At 53.0% G+C, this 9,813-nt stretch overlaps 1 protein-coding gene across 2 annotated transcripts; it reads left to right on the top strand.

Moving 5' to 3' along the window:
- The first annotated feature begins 5,773 nt into the window (after positions 1 to 5,773).
- LOC134169169 (uncharacterized) lies at positions 5,774 to 8,674 on the top strand. Of its 2 annotated transcripts, none has more exons than XM_062629458.1 (7): positions 5,774 to 5,872; positions 5,954 to 6,040; positions 6,466 to 6,685; positions 6,856 to 6,995; positions 7,355 to 7,471; positions 7,664 to 7,894; positions 8,523 to 8,674. In XM_062629458.1, exons 1-7 carry the CDS (start codon positions 5,819 to 5,821, stop codon positions 8,538 to 8,540), a joined length of 867 nt encoding a protein of 288 aa, XP_062485442.1. In that variant the 5' UTR covers positions 5,774 to 5,818; the 3' UTR covers positions 8,541 to 8,674. The 2 variants fall into 2 exon arrangements, with proteins under 2 accessions (XP_062485442.1, XP_062485443.1); XM_062629459.1 differs by having other exon boundaries at positions 5,776 to 5,857.
- The last annotated feature ends 1,139 nt before the right edge of the window (positions 8,675 to 9,813 follow it).

The following is a 9,813-nucleotide window of genomic DNA, read 5'->3' as shown; positions in this document are numbered from 1 at the left end:
CCTGAAGTGTGCCAAGTGTGTGGGGGGAAATGGAGGACTTGCAGGGCGGGGTGACCCTGGGCAGGCTGAACACCATTAATATGGAGACTAAAATACTTGGTATGATGACAAGAGGCATCTCTGGGCAGGGCAAAAACCTCCTGTCAAACTTCCAGGGGTTAGGAATATGTTAAGCTTTGGAAGGAGCAAAGAGTCACGGGTTTTTGTAAGGAATGGAAGAGCAGGGGATGGGTGTGATGCTCTGTTGTTGGGGGTGACTGAAGAGCTGTGTAAACATCCACACACGTTCTTTAGACGGTCACATTGCTTTTCCAGCATGATTGCATCTGGCCTGAGCCTGGAAGAGTTTCCACACCAGGTAAGAAACAACCCCAATCCTGGGGAAACCATTTCTTGCAGGGTGGGCACAGCAATAGGCTTTGGCTTGCGAATCAGCCATGTCCAGACAAGCTCATGGGAAGAGGTGCCAGGAGGAAGTAAGATCCCCACAAATGAACAAAGCAGCTCTCAGCTCCTCGGTGGGGTCAAATCCTGGGAGGTGCGAAGGCAATGGAAGATGGGAGAAAATTAATTTGGTTTCCCACTTTAACAGCTTGGTTCTCCTGCATGGGTGATTAGCAGAAACAAGACGAAAATATTGCTCCCTGGCTCTGCCCTGTGCAGAAAACCAGAGCTTTCCCTGCAGATTCTTCCATGTGCTCCCTCTAATTGAGCTGGCAGTCTCGATTGGGCCAGCTCCAGCCCGCAGCAGAGGGAGCAGCTTTGTTGCAGCTTGGATGAGTCCTGCCAGCGGGACTCTTTGCTGCATCTTCATGGTGAGTGGGAAAGCAGCCCCAGAGAGCTGCCACCGTGCTCTCCATTGTGCTGTTGTAATGAAGCCCGTGTGGCACTGAGGTCTCTTCCTGCTGAGCCATGCTGCCACAGAGGCACCTTTGCAATGTGCTGCCATCAGCGACAGCATCACCTGTGTCTCTCAGGCCATTTCTTATGGCTGGAGACCTTCTGTAGTTACCTTGGAAACCTCAAACCAGAGTCAGAGATCCCCATACTGCTGTTTCTGATGGAAAACCATCTCCAGGTTCACCACCCTCCATCCTGCTGCTTTCTGGAGGTGTAGTTTTGGGGGACTGCTAAAGGAGATGGGTAGTCACTTGGCATCACCAGGACTGCTTCATGCTGAGCTTGTCACCACCTTGCTTACCATGTTCCTTCTGCTGGCACTGAAGAGGAGGCTGAGTCAAGTATCTGTGATGTGTGGCCTGAAAGCTACACTAAACCAGGGGTGAGTGACATCATCCAGGAGCAAGCCCAAGCAAACCACAGCCAGACAAACTGTGGGTGGAAAAATCATTGGGCAACTCCTTATGGCTGCCTGCATAGCTTTCCTGACCATTGTCTCACCGCCATGGGTCTCCAGTCACCCTTCAGCACCCAGGGATGCAACTGCAATCAGTGAAAATCTCCAGCTCAGTAAATTTGGCATCTCCTTGGCTGGGAGACCCTAACCCTAACCCTAACGGTGGAGGGATCCCCCAACTCCTTACCCCAGCTGGGGCTCAGCAGCATAACAACTGCAGCATCTCTCATAGCAGGTCATGTTCTGTCTCTGTTGCTCCATCTCAGCACAACTGTCCCTACTCTGGAGGGGAAGAAGTGACAGCAAATGACAGGAAGATGCAGGGGAAGGAGGTTGCTTGAGGTGCACCATGACCAGCCCTGGTCCTCCTGGGCTTGTTGAAGGTGGGTCTCCAGCACCATGGTGATGTGCAGGGCTACACACTGTGCGCACAGAGGAGCCCTGGGCACAGCCATAGGGCTGCAGCATCATTGTGCTCTGCCCATCATGGGCAATGGGAGTAGCACACATCCCCTGCAGCCTGGGACAACCCTCACATCAGGGAGGCTGGAAGCCAGTATTTCTCCTCACAAGTGGATCAGTGTCACCAGAGCTGGCTCTCCAGGAGTACCTGAAGGGAGAAGCAAGGACCTGGATGCACTCACACAGCTGCGCCTCTGCAAACCGCAACTGGGGACAGAGGTCCTGCTGCTGAGCCAGGGTGGAAAAGTGGTTTCTCTGTTCAAGCACAGCTGAGCAGGGAGCAGCTGCTGCCATGTGCCTTGCAGAGGCTCACATGGCTCTGCCCAGCAGGAATGCTGAGCTTCTTCCTTGTGCCACACGCAGGGAATGAGCACAGCTTGGCTGTCAGATGCTTGCAGTAATGGAAACCAACCAATCCCTGGAACAAATAACAGCTAAATCAGAGGCAGTCACTACCAGGTCGCAGACACTCTGCCAGCTGAGGAGGTGAAATGGAACCTCATGATAAGCTGTTACCTTCAGAGCATCCAGGCACACATGAAGCCCACAGATGAGCATGGAGCAGGGTGGTGAGAGCACACGTGCTGCTGGAGGGCAGTGGGGGATGTTTCAGGAGGGGTGAGCAGGGTGGAGGGCAGGAGAGCTGGGCTGGGGAGACACACAGGGTGGGAAACTGCATCCCCAACTCCAGCGGAGTCAGTGGAAGAGCATCCCTGTCTATGGCCCCGTGGGCCTCCCTGCTTCCCAAGCTGGGACCTCAGACTGCAGCACTGTCTCATGGCCAGAGCTTGACCTTTCCAGCACCAATTAGCTGGGAGAAGAGCTGTGCAGCTAATGAGCACATGAGGGGGGTTATCTCACCCAGCAGGCATGGACACTGCCTATAAAACTCTTGGCAAATGCAGCAGCTCGGTATCGATCTCGGGAAGGTCGGGTGCTCCGATGCATAAGAATCATACAGAGTAATGTTCATTTGCTCCCATCTGTCTCCTGCTGCTGCTTAAGGCCCAGTGTCCGTGAGACCAACAGCTCTCCGTGCCCAGCATGGTGAAGAGCCCCTGTCATGCAGTAGGCACCTGAGGTTGTCAACAGTGAGAGACTGGCACCCCTTGGGGGTCTCTGCTCTGCCCTCGCAAGCTGGGATGTTTGAAAAGGAAAGGGATATATCCTGATCTCCGTAGGTTGCAGTGGAAATGCCGGAGAAAAGAGGAGATAATGCCACCAGAGAGACCTTGAGAGATATACTAGATCCATTGAGGGAAGGTCTGTTATTTTTCCTGATAGACTTTACAGGAATGAGGCATTGGAAAATGCTCTTGGTATCTGCCCCTTTTGGCTGGGTTTGTTTCAAGTAAACCTGCATCTGGAGCATCTGCTCATTCCAAAGGGTCTCAGTATCACGGGAGAGCATCTCAACCGGGGAGGCCATGGCACGGTGGGGTGGGAGTACCTGGCTTCCCAGCTGCAGCAGCAGAGACCTGCAGGAAGGTGCCAGGGGAGCTGCCTGGTGTCTGAGGATTTAGAGCTGTCCCCATGCAGCCCTTCATGCCCAGGGGGTTTGAGCTGGTGACTTTTCTGCTTCCACCTCCTCAGAGCCAAGCACAGTCAATGCTGCCGAGCCCGCTGTACGTGGGATTAGGAGTGGGTAATTAGCCCTGAGCTTTTCTGCTCTCTGTACCTGCAGGAGGCTGGAACAGAACTCTGAGTCAGACAACAGCAGCATTTAGGAAACGCACCAGGCCTGGGCAGAATAATCAGCTGCTGGTAATGACTGTTTTCTCTTGCCACATCACTGATGTCTCCCATTGTACCGTGCTCGCTGCCTGCCGCGGGGTTGCAGGGAAAGGACGCCCTGTCAATCTCAGAGGCACGTTGCTCCAGTGGGAGATATTGTCCTTCTCACCTTGCAGGCTGAGGAGAGGCCTTGAGCTGTAAGCTGGCAGCCAGCAGAACTACGGCAGAGGGGCACAGTCTGACCACAGAGCACCTTTGCTGTGTGGCAGGGCACTGATGCTTCCTTCCTAACTCAGTCACGCTGCAATTCCCACCACAGGCATTTTAAACAAACCTTTAACCCGTGATTCTGTCCGGGCTGATAATCCCCATGCTGGCACATCCAGAGGAAATGAGTCTTCTACCATGGCAGGCTGTCATAATAACATATAATGTTTCTTCCCTTGGGAAATCCTGCCAAGGGCATCGGGTATGTCTTGTGAACAAGGATGAATGAAGCCCTGCAATCCCCCTGTGAAGCAAAGCTGATTTCTGCCTGTTTTGTAGACAAAGTGAGGGGCACAGAAAGGTTCCCAGGAGCTCAGGAAGGTCACCAAGCAGGGAATGAAAACCCAGGAGTCGTGGCTCCCAACCTTCAGGTTTAATTGCTAAATACAGCAGGCTCACCATTTCAGTCAGCTGCCGTTGAGGATTTGTCCCCATGCTTTCCTTGGAAGACGATGAGGCAGTTAGGCAGAGCCATGTAGTAGCTTAAGCATCAAAAGAAAAAGGAGAGAGGTTTGCAGAAGCATGGCTTAATGCACATTTGCCTGTCAGCTTGGAGCATGAACATGTTCAGCTATCACAAGTCAAGTAACTGATAACTGCTCATTTATTAATCTCTGGTAACTCAATCTGCTCTCTCAGCCCTAAGTGCTGAACAGAGATGATGCCCTCAGGAGCTGGAGATCAATTTAACTTGTCAAAAGCCTCAGTCCCTGACTCGCTCCTTAATGCCAGCACTCCTGATAATAACTGTTGGGCTGATTTCCTGTCACATAGCAAACAATCCCAGCTCCCTTTCTAGAAGCTCTGGCTGCCACATTCTCCTGGGCTGGAGAAAGAGCTGTGAATATCCATGACATGAGCTCTGCAGGGGGCACATTTATGCCTGGAGAAGTCTGGGATTTGCACTATAAAAAGCTCCCACCCCTCCTTTCACGCCAGCACTGAAGTCCTCTGGGTACCAGTGCTTCCATCAGCATCACTGGAGGAGAGCAGGGACTCAGGGGCCCTTTGTCTTGCTTCTTGCTCACCCTTGCTGCTGGGAGGTGCTCAGCCACACCAGGCAAAGCCTCCTTGTGAGTGGCAGCTCCAGCAAAGAGCTTATGGCTGAGCTGGACTGAAGAGCTGGGGGAAACCAAGCCCCCTCACTGGAGCAGGATGTGGCACAGGTCACACATCCAGCCCAGCAGTGATGGAAGTCAAACTGAGTTAATAAAATCCCTAATGGCCCCAATGCAAACCCTGACTGCTGCCTGCTCCATGTGGTCTCATTGCATGGACATCAGTGACTCCGTTGTCCCCCCATCTTTGCTGCCTGCCCTGGACTGGAACCAGCCCTCCCAGTCCCACCCCTTGGGGATTGATCCTCATTGGGAATTAAGAGCTTTGAGAGTGAACGTGGCAGCAGCCCAACGTTGCCGATGCAGGAGGCTCTGCTTCATTAGCCCCAAAAGATTGCTGACGATGAGCGCTTCAAGTCTGGCATTGCAGGTCCTGCTTCTCAGTAACAGCAAAAAGCAATTTCTGAGAGCACAGCCAATAAAGTGGAACTGCCTTTATCACAGCTGGTTAGGAGCGGTCGGCAAATGTGCCCTGTGGAGTAACTATTCCATGAAAGCTGCTGTGTCCTGAAAGCAGAGGTCCTGCCTGCAATGGACAGGCTGGGAGAGGGACCCTGGCACATGCAAGCATCCCAGCTCCAGAGGGGCTCACGTCTGGCCCCGAAATGCATGGCCAGTGGCAGGGCTACCAGCAAGATCTGCAGGTGCTGGATACAGGTGCCCATCTCTGCAGGGTCACCTCTGCCACAACGCCCTGCTCAGGTGGAAGGAACAGGGAAGTGGGTGTCCCGTATGGGAAGGTGTGGAGCTGCCCCACTGATTCGGGAGGTCGGCAGCTCATCAGGGCAATGAGAAGCAGCTGGGCAGTAGCTACAAATAGCTTGAGGGCTGCAGCCTGGGCTAAGCCAGGTTGCTTGCCTAGTGTAGACTTTTGGGCTTCATGGAGCAGCAAGGAAGGCCATGCGCCAGCACAGAGCAGGTACAGATCCTTCAGGTACCAAAGGGGCTGTTTCTGCTGGGGGCCCTGTCAGAGGTGCCATAGAGGATGCCCGACTTTCTCTCTCTCTCTGTTTAGGGGGGGCCAGTTGCCTGCAGTGAGCCCCACTCCTTCTCCAGCAGGTTCCTGCACCAGCTCCTTCAGCTGAGTTCAGTCAAGTACCTGGTAGGTGATGCTCCTCTTGCTGGAGGAGTTTGGAGCCCAGGGGAGGGCTGATAAAACCTTGAGACTGGCAGCTCCTTTGGTTTCTCTGCTGGACATTCTCTCTTCTTTCAGTCTTTTCCCTGTGCTCAGTGCCTGCTTGGTCTCTGCTTCCCCCCCATCCCAGCTTTTCTCCTCTGCCTGGTTTGGGGTTGCCTTGCTCCCCTTTTGCTAATAGTTGTTGCAGCACTTGCATTTCTCTCTTTCTCTGGGCCAGGAGAGGTGTGAGGTCTTTGGGCAGACAAGGTATAACCAAACTGGTCCTGGTTTACCTGGCTGAAGCTGGTCCCATCTCAGCTCCATCCTGGGTCGAAGCAGGGTTTAAAAGCCTTATTGAGGACCTCAAATAGCCGGGAGGTCTCATGCCCCAATGTACCTCTTGTCTGCAGCTGAAGATCCTTCGGAAAGCATCGGCCTGGATTGGATTTGTGGTCCCTGTGGAGACCATTATCAGCAAGGTCTACCCCTTGCAGTCTCCCAGGCCCAGAAGACTTGCCAGGAAGCGCCGGGGGAGACTGATGTGCTTTGTCCTCTCCATCATCCCCACCAGGATCCAGAGCATCCTGGGCTACCAGCCAGTGGGCTGGGGCCAGAGCAATGTGCCCAAAGGTAAGAGCTGTGCCCTTCTGCAATACCTGAAGGCTTTGCAGTCAAGAAGCACACAGGGCCATGTGTGCTGTGGGAACACACTGGGACTGGGGCCTCTGTGCTGGGTAGAAAGCTGGGAAGCACGTTTGTTCCGGGTGTGTTATGACTGTGCCTGCTATGAATCCCTGCAGAGATCCAAGAAGCCCTGATCAACTCTAACAAAGCAAGCAAGAGGAAGCGGGATGACCTAGATCGGGAGGAGGAGGAGTCCTTGTTGGTGGAACTGGAAAAGGACCTGCTAGAAGATGACTCTGATGATCTCACATACAAGGTAAGAGTTCCTGGCTGCTGAGCAGGTTTCTTCCTCGGGGGCTGAGCAATTTGGTGTTGATTGTGTTTAGCTGCTGGTAGACTGGGAATGTCACTGCATGGGTCTCCAGGGGATCCTGTGCAGGGAGCTCTAAAGAGGCTTCCTTTACTGTGCATCCTTTGAGGGCTGCAGGTGTCCAAAGAACACCGGAGCATCTTCAGTGTTTGAAAGGTATGGGATGACTGGGGTACCCACAGCCTTTTGGCTGATGTCCCTGCAAAGCAGCATCTCTGCCATCCTTGGCTATTTGGCTGTGGCTACCAGCATTATTCGGAATGGGGCCAGTGTGTCCTTCCTCAGGCTACTTCTTTCCTCCCCAGCCCTCGGATGTAGAAACAGATAGTGATGAGTATGAGACCCAGAATGACACTGAGGCAGACCTGGAGTTTGAAGAGCAGGATGGGATTGTTATGCTGAAGGAGTCATTGGATCTCCAGGTGAGTGTACCTGCTCCATGGCTGTAGACTAACAATGGGCTTTAAGGATGTACTTCAGTCCTTGCTCCCTTGGCTGCAGAAGGAGAAGGTGTCTGGGTTTGCTCAGACTCGTCTGAATTTCATGGGATCACTCATGGGTTTTGTGCTGCCTTTCTGCAGAGCTGCAGCATGACTGTGCCCCTGTCTCTGCAGGTGGAGAACATAAAACCTGCCCATGTTAACGATACCCCAGAGCTGCCAGCTGCAGGCACAGATCCAGGACCAGAGGATCCAGCTGTGTCCAACAGCAAAGAAGATGCTCCAACTGTTGATAGTGGCAATGGTAATACCCAGAAGCCACAAGCAGATGTGAGCAGTGGGGATGGCAGTGAGCAGGAAGCTGATGCAGACGATGATGACAGCAGCAGTTTGTCACACTATGGGGTAAGGATTCCTCTGTGCTGAGCCATAATCCCACCCATCCTATTTTAGTGTGTGGCAGGAGAGGACATGAGCTCGGAAGTGTTTCAGCCTGGAGGGATGTCCCTGGCATATGAGCCATTGTGAAACAGTTCTCCATTCCCTTTGCTGCCAAGTGAGCTAGGAAAGGGTTGTAGGGGCTCTAGTTCTTCTCTCTGTGTGAAGAGAGAATCCCCGTATGTCATTGAGATGGTGCTGGGCGTGTGCAATGCTGTGTGATGGGACCACCAAATGCCAGTTGAGCATCTTGTGCTGGGACCCTGGGTGGCCACTTCTGAACTGCAGGCACTAGCAGCAGGTCACCATGAGCCCTTCATGACCCACTGGCCCAGGCATCTTCTTGCACTTTAAAATGGAGAGGATTGATGGGAAAGTCTTCATCATTAGCAACTTCTCGTGGGGTCCTTTACTGCTCAAGACCCATCTGTTGTCAAAGCACTGGTGAATACCCTCCTAATTCCTATGAAGCTTGAGCTCGGCATCCCTGGCTTGCAGGGAAATGGAGGGTGAGGAGAGCTGCTCAGTGGGTTGGTTTGTACTCTGTCAGTGGTGGCTGGCCAGTGTGATGGGTGAAATCTGCTGTGTTTTCCAGGAGAAGCAGGAAATCTGATCCATGGACCTGGACTTCCGCTGTGGCTGCAAGTGCCTGGTTCTCTGGGCAGCTGCGTCCTGAAGTAAGACTGTGAAATGTTATGTTGGTGTTTTTTGAACTCTACAATAAAATTACCTTATTTTTCATGCTAACTGGGATGCAATCGGCTGTCAGTACCTGGAGCTGGCAGGTTCTGCTTGCGCATCAGGTAGCATGGGCATAGTGCTGCCAGGAGCCCAGGGCAGGGAGCTGCCAGCAGGACCTTTCTCTCTGCTCCCTCTTGGGGAGAGGCCCTTTGTGGCTCCTGGGGGGTGATGACTTTAGGAATGGGAAGGAGAGGGGTGTGGAGGTGAGGCTCAGGCTGAAAGGAGCTGGGTGCCCATGCTCCTAAGCATGGGTGGCCACGCTGACTGGTCCCCAGGTGGCTGCAGAGGCATCCTTCCACATGCATGACATCCCCAAGAAATATAGGGGTAGCAAGTCTGTACCCTTGGGGCAAACCAGCTGATTTCATGAGGAGTCCATGCTGCTCAGTGAGCATTTAGAGGCTTTTTGGTTGAGCGTTTCCCCATGCAGCCTTCTCCCTCTCTGGGTCCTACAGACCTGAGCAAACAGCAATTTGGTGTCTGGAGAGTCAGGTTGGGATTGGAAAGTGCCTGAATGCAACCTGGGGTGACTTGAACTTCACCAGCACGTGATACATTGCCTGGAACAAGTCACAGTGTCTGAGGCTGCTAAGAGCAGTAACTCCTCCAAATGTGAGTGTAAAAATGGGAACAGCTTGGGGTGTTTGGTGCTGTTGCTTGGGGCATGCCTGGAGGCTGTGCCTGACACACAACTGCCTTGAGCTGTATGAGCCTGTGTGTATCAGCTTGCACTAATGATTCTCTAAGTGTTAAAAATAACTGTGGCATCCTGCAGCAGGGATGTTGGACTGAACAAGCTGAGGTTTGGGGCAGGTTTAACCTGGCTGGGCCAGGCCAGCTCTGCTCTGAACATGGCAGTGGATAGCCACTGCTGCCAGCCAGCTTAGTAATGTCTGTGCCTGTCCCCTGCCATGGGCAAAGCCTCTGAGGAAGTTTAAACTGCAAGGAAGGAGGTGTTGAGATGCCCTGAGGTGTTGTTCTTATGTTTCCCAATACATGTGGGCTGCAAGAAAGAGTGGGAGTTAAAAAGCATAAATCCCATGGAGTTTAAAGGCAGGGCAGTAATGAGGATGGAGGTGTCCTCCCGCCCAGGCCCCGCTGTGATCAGGGATGCTAATATCTTTCTAATTAAAGATTGTTTCTTC

Source organism: Pezoporus occidentalis, unplaced genomic scaffold, assembly GCF_034315485.1.
Source record: "Pezoporus occidentalis ecotype Australia unplaced genomic scaffold, CSIRO_AGI_Poc_V1 ctg338, whole genome shotgun sequence".
Taxonomy (NCBI): Eukaryota; Metazoa; Chordata; class Aves; order Psittaciformes; family Psittacidae; genus Pezoporus; species Pezoporus occidentalis.
This window is presented reverse-complemented; position numbering and strand designations above follow the sequence as displayed.

Coding starts and splice junctions, on each gene's coding strand:
- LOC134169169 (XM_062629458.1), top strand. CDS start 5,819: ATGGAGCAGCAAGGAAGGCCATGCGCCAGCACAGAGCAGGTACAGATC. Junction 6,041..6,465: donor TGAGTTCAGTCAAGTACCTG/GTAGGTGATGCT, acceptor TCTTGTCTGCAG/CTGAAGATCCTTCGGAAAGC. Junction 6,686..6,855: donor CCAGAGCAATGTGCCCAAAG/GTAAGAGCTGTG, acceptor GAATCCCTGCAG/AGATCCAAGAAGCCCTGATC.